Raw genomic sequence first — 16,830 nt, 5'->3', positions numbered from 1 at the left:
GTTTGGCTCTCCCAACCGAAACTGTCCTACTCACAGCTCTAGAAAACATGCTGCAATTCTTGACAGAATGGCAAGAATGCATTTTCTAAAGAACAATATGAAAAGAAACTGAACTGTAAAATAAGCTTAGACAACAATGGCAGAAATATTATGTTCCTAGCATCCTCATCTTGGGCAATGAAAATAAAATTGTGACTTATGACAGTGCAATAATGAGAATTATTTAACTACCATAGTGTGGCAGCTATACAGAAGTGCTTAAGGACTGCACAGATTTCATTTATATAAATATAGCACTAGTCTTTTGAGCAGAAAAATTGTGAGCTTGTCCTGTAAATGTTCTGTAGAATATTGAACCACCAAGTTTATAGCGACTTGGATGCAAATAATCTCAATCTAAATGGAAAGCTATGTCTTAACTGAAATACAAGACCAGACATAATTTTATAGTGTTAAAAATGCATTTCTAAATTAGCTATTTAGAATACAACAAGTTTTGTTGTATCTATTACTTATATCTTTGCATAAAGTTTTTAATTTGTAGCTTTAAAATAATTATTATAACTAAATAACTTACCTCCTTGCTCTATGTCTGAATCTGTAAGATGCGTAAGAGAAAAGCTTGCCATGTTTGCAGGAGAGATAGAGAATCTGGAATAAGGGGATGAATGTGACCAGTTCTGATCAAGAGTCCGGGAAGGTGGAGGTGGAGAGAAGTACTTTGACGACTGAAGAGGTGGTTTAGAACTAGTAAGACTATTAGCTGCCTTTGATATAAAGGATGGCTCTGGAGAAGAGAAGTCATCATCCCATTCAAAACCTCCACCTTGGGGGAAAAAAAAAGGAAAAAAAGAGGCAATTTACAGTAATGTAAAGTCATATACAATTTTAAAAGCAAGCCCCTGGAAGACTGCATTAACTCAAAACAAAACCTGTAGCTTTTCTGTTCTAGCCCTGGGGGGTCACAAAGATTTGTCTCCCATAGTTTGGTTACCTTTCAAGATACCCTAGACACATCAATATATAAACAACCAGTATTACATCACAAGCTTTGATAATCAGTAGCACTAGTATCTGAGCCTAGCTGACGTGTATGCTTAGGATGCAAAACTGAAGCCGGCATGGTACAGTGAATTTACAAATCACATATAATTTAAATGACATTTCATTAAAACCTATGCATAAAACAGTCTCAGCCCCTGCTGTGTATAAATATATTCAAGTACCTTCTTCATCTGTTGAGCTTTCTGAATTTGCAAATCTGTTTAAGTAACTAAAACTCGAAGATGGAACAGGAGTGCTGCGAGAGCCTTCGCCGTTCAAGTCTGCTGCACGGTTTCCCAGCTCCTTAGTTGGAGTTTCCTAAGGCAAACAAAATAACTTCTTTAACTCTCTTGTACACACAACGTATCCATGCCTATAGATGCAAGCATTCAAAAAATACACTCTCCCACCCCGGCCATCAAATCTACCGTGGATTAAATGGTCTGTAAGCTCTTCAGTTATTACCACACAACAAAACTTACAGAGGAAGTTATATATAACTTATAGTTATAGAGGAAGCATATACACATACTTCCATTTCTAAAGAAAGTGGTATCAAATCTACACTAAAATGCATGCAGCAAATTACTATTTAAATATTATTTATGATATATAAAGGTTTCATATTTCTAGGAAGAAAGCTAAAACACCTTTCAATTGAAAACAATTCTCTTGTCAGCCTGACACAGGTAGGGTTTTTTCTATTTAATAAAGCCTTATCCCATCTCCCACCATTTTTTAATGTGTTGGTTTTTTTTTTACCCCTTAATCATGCTTCAGGATAGAAACAGACTTTGTATGACCCGTATTTGAAGCGGCCAACATTTTATCAGTTACTGTAATAATAAGTAAAGAGTTCAATAACTAAAGGTAGTTTAAACACAGTTAATTTTTTTCCTTCCCCTCTGACAAAAGGACTACTGTTCTACAGACTGCCTAAACACAAACATATCACCTATGGTTTCTATTCCAAAACACAATTATCTCTAACATTTATGTGCGTCATCATAAGTACCATTTCCAAAGCTTGATAATGTGACTGTTCTTTTTAAACTCACTGTACTGGTTTAGTTGCCATAATTTTAAAATACAAATCCCCTCTGTATCAAGTTACAGAAGTTAAAAATTGATAAAGCAGACAGGGAAACAAAAGTAACCTTGAATTTTACAAGCAGATCAGTATTTCACTGGACTTGAATCACACTGGATTAATAAAAAGTAGCATTACCATCTAAACACTGTGCTCATCTTTGATTATGGTTTAAGGTAAATTTACCTTAATGCTAACCAACACAAGATTCAGAGTTAGGTTGTGGTTTGTGGGTTTTTGGTTGGTTGGTTGGTTGGTTTTTTTTGTAAGGGGGGAGGGGTGTTGTGGGTTTTTTTCTTCTTTTCTTTTATAAAGGCATTTGAACTTAAAGTCCCCAAACTCATTAAACAGATAAACTGTTTCTATAAAGTTACAACAACATTCTGATAAAAGAAATAAATCAAATCTGGTCCATAATGATGCTGTCTCACATATTCAAATTAAATACAGCTTATAAACATCAGAAAGGCATCACTAAAAACCATGTTTCATTCAGCACATGCAGTCACGGGTCCAAAAGCAATGGAGATTCAGGATTTGGCAACCAACCCTGCCCAAAGCAAAACCCTCCTTCACTTCAAATTAGTGCTGCTATTCTACCAGCAGCACACAACTGCACCAAGCCAAGAAGAGAATCTTTTTCCTTTATAAAGAAAAAATAACCCACATCACAAACATGATCTAACCCTGCCAAGACAAGAAAGGTGATCTTGTAACAATGTGGCCACAAATATTACTAAGCTATTCTACCACATCTAGTTTAAAAAAAAACAACAAAAACTTTACTTAGTAATCAAAAAAAAAAAAAATACCTGATCAAACAAATAGACTGTCACATCATCAAAAAATGTTACAGCCTTTTTCTCATTTTTCCAATGCTCATGTTGCCTTTCATTAAGAGGTTTTGGAAGTTTCAACAAGCTTCTCAGATGTTTTCCATCATCTGTGTCAGTAAGTATCTCAGGTACTTGATGAACAGTTTCATCTTCACTGTCAGAACTCAGACTATGCATATGAAAAGTCCTCATGTCATCCTCAGAATCACTGTTTTCATCTTCCTCATCCGCATCATCACCATCTTCTAAATCAAGCATTCCAGAAACATTGAGTTTGCCAAGGTATTTTCCTTCAATATCTGGCTCTTTCAGTTTTTGTCCTTCAATATGATAGAAGGACTTCTCACTGCTACTCAGATCTAAAGGACTGCGTACGTTATGCACAGACTTTAAGTCTCTGTGTGAAAGGAGTTCTGAAGTATTAGTGCCAACACAAGAGACAGTTTTATGGGAAGTCTCAGACAGTTTTATTTCATCCCTTAGGTTACTTCCTATCGATATTTCCATGGAATTCAGAGTTGCCTCAGCCCACTCATCAGAAGACCCCTGCATCCTTACATCCATCTCTTGCATCTCTAAGTTGTGATTTAGTTCTAGTTTCACAATTTCATTATTTGTATCCTGGTAATTCCTCACATCACACTTTTGCTGTCTCTCTTCAAAACTGTAATCCTCTTTGGTATTATTCTCTCCTCTATCTGAAGAAACACCACATGTTGTCTCTCTTGACAGATTTACAGTCTCTTCTGTTTTTTTATCTGGCTCAGAATCATTATCAGAGAAATAGGCAGAGTCTCTATATGAGTTTTGATATCCACCCAGAAAAACCTTTGGGGTTATCTCAAAATTGCTGTTCACTGCATCTAAACAAGCTGCTGCTGCTTCTGAAACAATTATGACTGGATTAGAAGGTAAAGCACTGACATTGCTCTCACCGACAACACAGAGAGCAGTATCTACATTAGAAGCATCCTCAACAGTGATATGGGAAGTCCATTCTGGAGATTCCAGGTTCTCCGTTTCATAGCCACTGTCAGCAGGTTTATCAGGTGGCAAAAGTTTCTGAGGACTTTGAGCCTGTAAAGATTCTAAAGCCTCATTTACATCTAAAGAATCCAAAGAATCGGGTGTCTCTAAGGCTTGTTCTACAGTTTGTATAGGAGATGGGCTGTCTTCCAGAAGACTATCCTGACTTGTACAATCTGAAGTAGCAACAGAAATTAAGGTCACCTCTTCTGGAACATTCTTACAGTTCTCAAAATGATTTGATGTTTCTTGGTTTTCCTCCAATAAACATTCATCTTTTTTTAATATGGGAGACTTTTCTTGCAAGTTTCTTCTCATATCTTCCTGATCACTACATTTTTCTCTACTAAAACCTATTTCATCAGACTTGAAAAGCACTCCCTGTTTTATTTGTGCTTCACACTCATCTGTTTCAACAGCAACACCATAATATGGATTATTTCCAACATTATTATTTTTGGCATTATTGGATAGCTCTTCTTGAGAGAAAATATCAGTGTTACAGGACATTACTTTGTTGACTTCCACATTTAAAACTTTTCCCTCATCCTTCAAATAAGGAAGATTTGCATGTTTATCACATGACTCACGTGCTGCAGATGGACTAGAGAATGCCTGCATCTCTACAGTAGTCTGGGACTGAGAATTCAGATCTTTACTCATTGTCACGGGGTTACAATTTTCATCTTTCACTGTTCTAAGACTTTGATGGATTAAAGAAAAGACCTGTGCATTTTCAGCCAACACAGGCTCAGGCTCTACAGAGTTTCTGTTTGAGGTTTCTAATATACTTTTTAGATCATCTTCTGTTTTTTGCCCAAAATCACTGCTGGTTTTGTTAGACAATAACCCTGTTAATAAGTTTTTCTCTTGAAGAAATAAGAAGTTATCAGAAAGTTCTTCTAAAGTTACCAAGTCAGACTGGTTAGAGATACTTTCACATAAGGGAACTGTTTCATTTTCAGAAGCATTACTAGAATGCTCCTTCTCAGAAAGGCCTACTGCCTTTCTAGCATCTGTGTTTAAAATGGCTGGTTTAAAGTCTTTAGGAAGATCATTTGTTTCAGCAAGACCAGGTACTTTTCTGTTTGTCAGTTCTTCTGATCTGTCAATGTCATTAAAGATATTCTGGAAAGGACTTTCTGGACTACTAGTAGCAGGCAAAAATTCCTCTTTAGGATCTGTATTGTAGTGGAAGAAGTCCCCGTCAGTGCTAGATTCTTCAACATCGAGATCCCTGAGAACCGTAGAATGAGAACTTTTTTCTTGAACAGCTTCTTGATGATCAACTTCTGTAGTTAGTACAACTGATTGGTTATCAAAATTCACGCTGCAGCCACTTCCTTTTTCCTCTAACTGGATATAGTAGTCATTTCCAACAGAAAGCTTGTGTGCATCAAACACAGGTAACACACCAGGGACAGCAAGGGATGCATCTTGACCACTTCCATCCTGTGCTCCCGATCCTTGCTCTGAAAGTGACCTCTCAAAAACCTCCACTGGAAAGAAAATACTTGTGTATGCCATTGCTTCATCAGGATTCACATGACCACATTCATCAAAATGATCATGTTTAGCTGCCTCCCAGATATATTCAAAGCTGAGACCCTGGCTTGTTTCAGTTACAGTAAGAACTTCCTCCATCTCCTGGCCAAGTCTGTCTCCTGTGAAGTGATCTAAGATTGGAAACGCAGAATTATTTGTTTCTCTATTTGAGGTGTTTGGTTTAAGAGCATTCCACTGCTGTTCAAAATCAATCTCTGAGTCCCTTTGGCTTTGCATGCGAAGGTAAGTTAAAAGTCTATGCACTTCTTCTGCTGTTGGTCTCTTTTCTGGAGGTAGCCAACAGAACTGCAGAACTTCATACCTATACAAATAAGAAACATGTTTCAATAGGTTTCACATTGAAAAGGAATTTATAAAGTTCAGATATCTAACAAGTTAAGGAATAACAATTAATATCACTGGCAGGAATTTCCATCTATAGCAACTCCTTTTACTTTTATCTAAGGTTTCTTTGCCAGGAGCATGATTCCATCTAGCAATTTCATTATATTTAAGAGAACTGAGAAATTTGAGAAACTTCTTCATCAGCTGTAAGAATAACTGAGAACATTTAAAGTTTACCATCTATCAGAGTACGGCTGCTCCAGACGTGGCTTGAAGAGTTTAACCTGTTTCTCCTTTATAACATAGGTTAGGACTTCCCTGTCAGAAAAGTCTGAATAAGGCTGAGCAGCATTCTCAAACAGCTCCCATAATGTGACACCCAGGGACCTGAAAAAGAGCAGGAAATGACTGTGCATTTAACTACAATGTTTTCAGAAATGTGAGCCTAAGCCCCAACTTTCATTATCCAGATTTCTTAGGACTTGAGAACTGAAGTGGAACTTGGCGATTTCAACAAAGTTAATCTTCAAGATTTTCACTAGCCTTTGTCTATAAGCTCTTTGGTAGCAGAGACAAACAGTTAATTGCAGCCCTCAAATGCTGCAGCACGAAATTAAGACGCTACTGTTCTACCAATAGAGCTTAATCGGGCTCTAGTGGGATCAACTTTTTCTGTCATCCACAGCTATTATATTACTGGAAAAATCATTTACCATTTCCTTCCTTTATAAACATTTGAAGGCATTTGGCAAATATACAGTCATTACTTTTATTAGTATGAACACCTATTCCTCCACTAAAGTTTTTTTCTTAATCTAACTGTTCTCTCAACAGATATCTAAGCATCTTTCCAAAGCAAGATACAGTTTCAGGTTTGTAGCGATTAACCTACTGTACATCTGATGAAATAAAAAAGCAATGCATCAGGCCAATATTCAATTTAACCATAAATATTATTTACTCCTTTGTGTAACATTTCAAAATATGTTCACAAATGTCTCATTGAAATTATTTTAAAGCCTACTACATACCATATGTTACTGTATTTATTTTGCTCTGCTGATAACAGTCTGTCTTGAAAACTTGTTACTAACTCAGGTGCAGTCCATCGGAGAGGAACAAGTTTCTTCTCATCTGTCTCAATATAATCTTCCTAAATTATTGATAAAAAAACAGAAAAAGACTGAACAAACATTGGGTCAACTTCCAGAAGTTGACAGTCCTTTCCTTAATATGGTTTTATGTGATCTCTATGCAAAAAATTTAAAAAATTAATCCAATTTTTCCCAAGTAGCAGAGAATAATGCTACAGAGCAAAGGCATTCACTGTTCACTGTATTGCAGAAAAACTGAATGCCAACTTCTTGTTTAAGGCTTGGTACTCCAAAAATGTTTTTAATTAATGCCTTGAATTTTTCACTTTCTTTATATATTGAAATACTTTGAACATTTTCATTGAGAAATTTGAATTCTTCCTCTCTTAAAACATTAAAATGAATTTGTGCATATTTTAGGACCACTATAAATACGACCTAAAAAAGATTTAACCAGAGGCTTCCTTTTACAAGCATAAACTCCACTCATCTCTAGAAAGATCATCTAGTCTGTTACATGAGCTTGCTACGGTTATTTGCCAGTTATACTCTGAAAGTCCATTACTCAAATAAAGGATAATCTCATACCAGTGTTTAACTTCAAAGTATGCTTGTTATAACATCAGGCCCCAAATTCTTTTAAAAAGTGGTACATGACTAGATTAACTTACCTTATATCTACTGAATCCTATACCATAATCTCCTACTTTGACATTTAAATCAGATGTAAGAAAGCAATTCCGTAAGGCCAAGTCACTGAAAAAGCAAACAAATAAATAATCAGACCAAACCAAGCAGTCTTCAATGCAAATCAAACAAGCAGGTTAACAAAAGTGACACTTCTTAGAACAGTCAGGTTAGAGTAAGTAGAAGGCCATAATAGGTGCCGATCAGTAATACAAACCAACTAGTGCTAAGGATTCAACATCCATACTTCAGCGATTTTATTCACATGAGCTGTAGTCCAATCCCATAGACCTAAATCCTACTAAAGGCTGAAGCAAGTTAGGTGCAAGAAAGGTGTGCTCCTGGAGCTACCTTTCTGATTCTCTTTGGAGGAAATCAAACCAGTCCACGCACTCCAAAAGATCAACTCATAATGCAAACCCAGGCACAGTAACTGGGGAGATTAATTTCAAAAGTACAATTTTGATCCAAACTATATGTTAAGACAGTTCTTTTGTTGCTTACATTTTCGTGAAGTTTTTGAACCTATATAAGCCAACAATGGATCCCATATCTCACTGGAATATTGCAGACACCACAGTTCTATATAAACACTCTTCACTTTCAGAAAAAACACACACTGATAGGGTCTCTCCTCACAGTAGATTTATTGGACAAGATTTATTTTGTGGCCACAAGGATATGACTGCCCTCAGGGCCCTTCCACCTTTTTAAGAGAGAATCAATTTAGAGCCACGTAATCAAGCGGAATCTGTGTTCTGGAATCCAAATAAAACTAAACATAGTGACAAGGCAATAGCATTTAAAGATTTTACACAAAAAACCCTAGACCACTATGCTGTCCTTTATAAAAAAGTTCAAAATGTAGTCACTTAACTGGAGTAGTGAAGTATACCCTTAAGCATTCAAACTACACACAGAATTTATATGCAATTCTTTCATTCTACTAATAATCCTATGATGTAGACTACTTAGGCTGTTCACATGCTAGACTGGTGTAGGTCCCTCTTTACCCAACACCTGTTATTGCATGTCTGGAGTTTTAATTGTCATGAGCAAAATCTATCAACAATTCAGATCAGGTTTAAATACTTAACAACTAGCAGTATGACACTAAGCAACTAGTAATATCTTATATCTACAGTTAAGTTCCTCTAAATAACAAAGCCATACATTACACGTGAACTAGAACTATGGATAGTCTTTGAAAAAGACCATCATAAAGAGTAATGTATTTCATTAAAGTCCTTTAATAAACAAATCAAAAAGCTCTTGAATACACACAGAAGTTGTTTCCAGTTTTCACCATAAACCAGACCACAAGTACTTGTAGCCAGCAGTGCTGCTGTAATAATACCAAGAAGCTGTTTTAGAAAACCCATCATGCAAACTCAGAAATTTATGCAAGTTTAATGAAGCTGCATGCTTACTACGGAACTGTAGCTGTGACAGCAAAGAGCTCTGCAGACTAATTGCTCAAATATTTCACTCCTCAGTTTCACAGAAGGGTACCAGGCAATTAAATGCACTGGAAGAACTCTACCAGTGCTTCTGTGTGGCTTAATAAAAAAATCTCTGAAGTACAAACAGTCTGAAAGCCACACAGTTTCCCCACTTCAAAGAGAGAAGAAAATGTTTTCCTTTCCAGAGTCATTGAACCACATAGGTCAGAAACACATTTGTAACCCTCAAGTACGCCTCAAAGCTTTCCAACGTGTTTATTTAAATATCTTGGAAGAGAAAATAAAATTTTGGCTGCTTGAATTTACCACTAACAACAAAATCACTGATGCTGGAGCTTTACCACTTACTCTGACAGCATCAGGATAGTGTTGCTAGAAGTAAACATTTACAATGAGAATCCTGCAGATCCACAGAATAATTATGTACCAAGTTCACTGTATTTCACTGAAAACGTACTGAAAATTCAATACCTACAGAGCCATGATGCTGCAATACAAGAAAGAGTGATCACTCGGTTTGACAGGTACAATTGGTGCTACCTTCAAGTCATCTGACACTGTTAAACAGGTTAAAAGAACAGCTCAGCCCACCAGCCACCAGCCGAGTCCAGGCTTTGGGGTTTTCTCAGGGTTTTGCTGTTACTTTACACCTGCACCTTTTAAGACTTGAGTTTAATAGTTCAGCTTCTCCCTGAACACAAGGTCTCTGCCTTCTCTAAGTAGCAAGATGTGCATGGATAAGCTCTAGCACAAGTTCCTAACTTGCTGAAAGGGATGATGCAAGTGCTGTTTCTACAGCAAAGAACAGACTGATCCAACTTAAACCAAAATGAAGTAAACTATCTTGTGGTACCCAAGATTTCATCAAGTAAGCCATGTTTGGGGAGTAAGTACTCTCTAATATTTTAGTCATTACAAGCCTAAGATTGATGTCTTACAGTTCCCTAACACCTTTTCACTTAAAGCAAAAATAATAAAATTCAGCATATTTCTGAGCAATTAGTTTCATGAATACAGCAGTCTTACTACTACTGGTATTCTTTCAATATTGACTTCATTAAATTTAAGTAAAAATAAAGAAATCTAGCATTTTTGCCTCCTATTAAAACTAAATTGTTCTCCCATTATTTCTTCTAAATCTGATTACCCTCATTATTCAAGATTAAATGTTACATGAACAATAATTCAGTGAGAGAACACCTGATCAGTCAGATTGTTAATCTAAAGTCAGCTTCTCCCTTACTGCATTAGAAAGGCAGCTTTTTAGGTTTTTTTTTCAGTTTTTAGTAACAAAGGTAACAGATTACCAAACAGAAGTTCCAAATTGCTATAATCTGTAAAAAAATACACAGCAGGTAAGATTCCTTCTAACAAAATTCTAACATCCCCCCCCACAATAAAAACAACAAATTTAACTTGGCCAAGAATCAAACAGCTACATCTTCTGGACTGGCCTAGCAGTAGGTTGTGTTCCGTGGGCTGCAAACCTATAAAGTAGGTGATCAGCTTTCAGCTGCTGTTAAATTAGCATCTTCGTAAGCATCACACCTTCATGACTTAGGATATGCAAGTTAGACAGAAGTTTGTTAAAACACAATCTTCAATACACAAGGATTTTAATGAAAATATCTACATGAATTCTAGAGTGCATCATAAGTAAAAGCAATCTATCTAGAAAGCATACCTATGCACAAAATTATGTTTATGCATTACAGCAAGTCCAGCAGCAATCTCGCACGCCATTCTCTGTAGCAGCATTATTTGTGAATCTCCTTTAATGTGTTCCTGCTCATTGCAGATGTAAGTCTTTAGGTCACCCTGTAAAAGAAGTTGAAAATACTTATCATCCTTGTATGTTGGTTGAATCTGAAAAATATTTAATTAAGAACCAACTAACTACATTACTTATTAACTCCATTTGTGCTTAATAAAAAATCTCCTCAAGTTTCCAGTCTCCATAAGGATTCTTACAGAAGTCATCTGAGGCATATGGTATTGTCCTTTTAAAGGTTTTTAATCAAATCAATTAGTAATTAACATTCTAGATCAGACTGCCACATAAAACCTGTCATACAGTAATACTTTCTGTTTAAAAAAAAAAAAAAAAAAAAAAAAAAGAGTTTGATGAGCTTCTGTTTTTAAATGAGAGAGAGTTTTCAAGTGCTCCAAACCAGCAAAGCCGACTGTCTGGAATCTGCAAGGAGATGGAAGGGAGAGACCAGAGAAAAGGGTTCCAGACATTGCCAGCTCACCAGAGCTTTAGATACAAAAAGCATTGTAATACACCCCACTCCAGTCAAAGAATTCAGAGGATGGCAGCAGTTTTACTGAACCTATGCAAAGCTGAGCAATATACACATAAATAATGAGCCTACAGAAAGAAGCATTCCATAAAAAAAGAACGGCTTTGAAATAGAAGGAAAATAACTTGAAGTTGTCAAATATTCAGGAAAAACAAGACTACGGTAAGTGAATCCAAGCAAGGGAACAGAACAAGTTTCTCATGCCATTATTGTTCCTACTTTCACAACTGGACTTTTAACCTAGCACTCCTCTATTTTTGTTATTTAAAATATAGACTTTCTAAGTTTAGCGAATTATTTCAGAGGGTATTTTTGTATTAAGACTGCACAACATAATACATCACAACTTGTTTCACCAGCGTAACATTCTAGGCTCTAACTGTCCATGTCCATTGTCTGCCTAAATCTTGGGCCAGGAAGGAGACTGAAGGGAAGTCTTGAGATTACCCAGACAACAAGGCAGTCTTTGCACTGGCTAAAAGGCGCCCTGATGTTCAGAAAAGACTGAAGATCACTAAACTTCCTGCTTCTCTGGTGCTCACGTACATTATAGAGCTGTAACTGAAGCACCTCACTCCTCCTTAACAGGCTTAATGGAGGATGGCAATTTACAATTCTATTAGTTCAAGCAGTAGATGTCTGCGGTGCACTAAAATCTAACAGCACAGCGACAGCTGAGGTGTCTGGCTGGACAGTCACAAACTTGGGTTATATTTAATGAAATAAGAAGCAATGGGACAGACAAGTCTACTTAAAAGCAGACGCTGCTCCTATGTAAAACAACTTCATTTTAATTTTTTAAAACTTCAATAGATTCTACAGTACACAAAAGCAGCTATTCTTCATCTGCTTTATATGTACTACTTCTGTTGCAAGTAGCTATACCACGTTGTGAGAAAACATGCGTAACTTCTAATACTGTTTAATGTTGTACAAACCTTCATTACATTCTCTTTATCCTGTTTTTAGCTACTAATTAGGTAACATTTACATACTTGCATCCTACAGAATTATATTTTAAAAAATGTTTCCTGAAAGATTCTTCTGACTTACAATTACAGCTTTAATATCATACTGGCTCATGTATATATGTATAAATATTCTATATAAACACACACTCCTTTCTACCTTGCCAGAGCAGATTTACTAGAGCAGAGTTCCAAAGAACTACGAAACAAACCGTGTCCATAACACACAGGTTCCCAATCGTGCAGCCTAACGAATATACACAGGTACAAAATACCGAGCTTAACTGGCTCTAGGTGGCAGCAAGCACCTGAAGAAAGTCCCACTCTCCAAAATTGTTGTCATTCATTAAAAGGGCAGCTGGTTACTTAGGGTTTGTCCCAGGTGGATTAAGTTTCTAGGATGCCTGAAACTCACCAAGTAATTACTTCTTAATTTTTAAATGCATTAGTAACAGCAGTGCTGTGTGGCATCCCTTATTTACTAAATAATTCACGTAGGCACACATTTCTGTAGGAAATACAACTTGTATTAAATCCAGCACCTTGAAACATAACAGTTGTATCTTCCCATTCTATTCTAATTAAGGCTACAATCAAGGTTAGAAATATAAATGAGGTGTTTTTGGCATTTCTTTAAAATGACACTGCTTATACCAAACTGAGGGGAACCAATGAATACACTCAAGTGGTGGCCTGCCATCCAGAGAGACCTGGACAGGCTGGAAGAAGGGTCCAACAAGAACCTTATGAAACTCCAGAAAGACAAATGCAAAGTCTTGCACCTGGGAAGGAAAAACCCATTGCAACAACACACACTGAGGACTGACCAGCTGGGCAGCAGCTCTGCAGGAAGAGACCTGGGGATCTTGGTAGACAGCAAGATGAACATCAACCATCTGTGTGCCCTGGCAGCAAAGACTGCAAGCAGCCTCCTGGGTTGCCTCAACAGGACCACAGCCAGTAGACCAAGGGAAGGGATTATCCCCTTCTACTCAGCACTTGTTAGACCACATTTAGATCCTGTGTCCAGTACTGGCTGCCCCAAAACAAGACAGTCAACAAACTGGAACAAGTTCAGTAGGTGGCCACCAAGAGAGTCAGGGGGTCAGAGCATTTCACCACAAGGAGAGGCTGCAGCAACTGGGCTCATTCAGCCTGCTGAAAGGAAGACTTTGGGAGCACCAGATAGCAGCTGACCAGTACGTATGAAGTTATTAAAGACTGAGCCAGGCTGCTCACTATGGAGTGTGGAGGGAGGATGAGAGACAATAGGCATGAGCTGAAACACAAGAAATTCAGACTGAGTATAAGGAAAACTGTTTTCCACACAAGGACACTGGAGCAGAAGCACAGCTGCCCAGAGCGACTGCACAGTTTCCGTCCTTGGAGGTTTTCAGGATCCAACTGGACAACACCCTGAGAAACGTGGTCTGACCCCAGGCTGACACGGCTTTGAGCAGGAGTTTGGAGTGGAGACCTCCTTAGCTCCTTGCTAGCCTGAATCATCCTATGGTGCTTCCCTGCCTGCAAGCAGACAGTAGCAATGAATCAATACTGTTCCCATACTACTTTATGAGCCACAGAACAGCCCTCTATTAGACAGACTTTGTAACACAGTAAATATCAAAGGTTATATGTATCTGAACAAATACAGTTCTGCAAAATTCACTGCTCAGACACCTAAATATAAAAAGCTCAATAACCATGCTTGAGGAAGGCTCCACTTCCTCTCCAACTTCCTCTGCTGCTCTGCCTCTTCCCTCCTCTCCTGGGACTCCCATGAAGAACTAGGTTTTGCCTTTCCTCCCATCCTTCTCAGTTCTAGTCAGGATCAGTTCAGCTGTCTTTGGAAGTAAGTCTTAATATGCTTTTTCTCTGTAACAGCCAGATGCCAGAGGCATATTTACATGCAGTACTCTCCAGTAATTTTCTTGTTTGTGCAAATTCCACATTTGGTTCATATGAACACCCACAGAGCTGACACGACTTTTTACACCAGTAGGTACTGATGATAGGGTTTTAAAAGTCTAAAGAGGTTACCAAATTATGTCTACTGAACACTTTCCACCAAATTGGAAAGCTAATCGCCCCTTTTGAAGTCCTTAGACAACTAAAAATCCTACCCCTGCCTCTCCTCTCCAACATTGCTTCACAGTGTAAGTACCACCAGTCACTACCATTAAAATGCCTGGAAGTGGTGTATGGCACAGAGCACCTATACCAACAGAAAGTTGTTTAGCATATGAAAGTTTAAGCCACACACCACTGATATATCTACTGTTTGCCTCATATTGACTATGATTATTAAACAGATTTGTTAAACTCTTTGGTTAAGAAGTTTTCATTGCAAAGATCTGTTTTTGATTTGAAGATCATGTTTTCAAGTGGCAGTAATTAGAAAAAGCCCGGACAAAAGAAAGAACCAACCACTGCAGGCAGACACCTTGCACTAACAGCGACATCCTTAAAGCAAGCTACAGGGCGTTCTAGGCAAATACTGCATCCTGCTCTTCTCATCTGCTCAGGGAATTGCAAGACCTGAAGGATTTCTGTAGAATTTGATAGGCAAATCAGCCTCACAATACACATGCGACTTCCACATTTGAATAACTTGCCTTTACTCATAAATTATGCCAATCCATTAGAGGGTTTGCTGTGCTGACAAAATGCTGGCCACACACGGCTGAGTAATATATTAAAGTTAATAAGCCAGCTACTACTATTTTTAACCTGGCATCATTACACAATGTTTCACAGTGAACAGTTAACTATTCATAGAAGACTGCACCAACATATTAATACGGGGCAGGGGTAAGAACTTATTGAGCATTTCTTTTTGTATTTACCATTTTTTAAACAATTTTAACACAGGCAGAAGAAAATTAGGATGTAAAAGCTTTAAATCACTTATGTGTGACTGACCTCTCTTGCTTCTTGCCCAGCTCTGCAAAGCAAAGGACATAGAGCAACTTGGATTACATTATAAAATAGGCTAAATGTTAGCAAATACAGTTACCGCATATTCAACCACGCAATCCCAAGTAACAGGAACGTGTAAGTAGTTTATATGGCCAAGGAAACAAGTCAGCTAGCCTGCATGACATTCAGCATTGCTACTGTGACAGTTACTGCTGGTATCTCTGCACTACAGTTTCCAGTGCCCCTGACCAATACCTTTCAGTAGCAAGGAGCCTGGGAAGTGAAAATCCAACAGGGCTGCCTGAGTAGCCAAGACAAGGTCAAGTGGCCCTAAAAAGGCTACCAATCCTAGTAAGAGAAGTTGCAAAAGGGGGACATGCTGTGATAGGCTACAAATTTGAAGTAATGTGAAGAAAACAACTGCTGTACCCTCTAGACTGTGTTGGTCAGTAGAATAGACACATTTTTCGCTACTTAATGTGCCAGACTTGCAAAATGAGGTCCCCAAAAAAGCCTCAAAAGAACCTGTCATCTGAAGACATTTAAACTTCCTATCCAACACAGCCGACATATTTGCCACCTTTTTTCTTAACCATCGAATTCTTAGACACAGAAGTACAAGGGATTAAAACAAGTTTATTCTCTGTTGTATATACATCTACAACACCGGTAACACAAGGTAAAGAGCTTTAGCATAGCATTATACTACTGCTAGCAAAACAGGAACATGCTTCTCATCCTTCCCATTTGAACAATATATAGTCACCACAGACACCAGAACCTTTAGTCAACTACTTCAACTGTGCCTGCCCCTACGGTCTTTCAGCTGAAGAATCACTCTTGCATGTTTTAGAAACACCTCCATATCCCCCGATTTACTCAATTTCAGGAAAAAGAGCACAAAAGAAGTTACCAGCTTTCAAGATCACTTACTAAAAGCCTGAAAAATCCAAGTATGCCATCCCAGCCCCAGTGATAAAAAGCAGCTTCTAGAGTATCAGCCTACTGACACTCCACTAAAAACCTGTCTACTAAAAAAAGCTATCTAGCCATACCTTCTATTCCAAGTGGTGCCGTCTGGCTTCCTTCACATTTCTCCCTTCTTCATGTCTCTCCTCTCCCCTCACTCCAACATTGCTACCTCCCACACTAGGCCCTGGGACTACAACAAGAATTAGTGACATACAGCAATACTGAGCTAATTTACTGCACTCGTCTCAATCTCTGCATAAAACTATTCAAGCGAACACTGTTTTATCTGCCTAGTCCCCGTGTATTTGTGTGTACAGTGAATAAAATACTATGATGTCTAGCAGATACTCAGCTCTACCAAGTAAGAACTCTTTAAGTGAGCCAGACTTTCAATATGAAAATCATGTTTAACTCACTATAATATATAATTTTCCAAAAACAAGTTTTAGCTCACTTGGAATAGAAAGCAGCACAGACATTTATTTTCCATTCCAAAGAAATTACCTAACTACATTTGAATTTATAAAACTACCACTTT

The 16,830-nt window shown here is 37.7% G+C and overlaps 1 protein-coding gene across 1 annotated transcript in view; it reads right to left on the bottom strand.

The window, feature by feature from the left end:
* The window catches only part of LMTK2 (lemur tyrosine kinase 2), a 42,825-nt gene that overhangs the window by 4,604 nt on the left and 21,391 nt on the right, over positions 1-16,830 (bottom strand). The window contains exons 7-13 of the mRNA XM_068422311.1: positions 10,815-10,948; positions 7,652-7,736; positions 6,918-7,039; positions 6,124-6,273; positions 2,947-5,863; positions 1,227-1,362; positions 578-826 (exon numbers count right to left, since the gene is read on the bottom strand). Of these exons, the coding sequence (XP_068278412.1) occupies positions 578-826; positions 1,227-1,362; positions 2,947-5,863; positions 6,124-6,273; positions 6,918-7,039; positions 7,652-7,736; positions 10,815-10,948 (3,793 nt within the window). The remainder of the gene's footprint in view (positions 1-577; positions 827-1,226; positions 1,363-2,946; positions 5,864-6,123; positions 6,274-6,917; positions 7,040-7,651; positions 7,737-10,814; positions 10,949-16,830) is intronic.

This window comes from Nyctibius grandis, chromosome Z, assembly GCF_013368605.1.
Source record: "Nyctibius grandis isolate bNycGra1 chromosome Z, bNycGra1.pri, whole genome shotgun sequence".
Lineage (NCBI taxonomy): Eukaryota > Metazoa > Chordata > Aves > Nyctibiiformes > Nyctibiidae > Nyctibius > Nyctibius grandis.
This window is presented reverse-complemented; position numbering and strand designations above follow the sequence as displayed.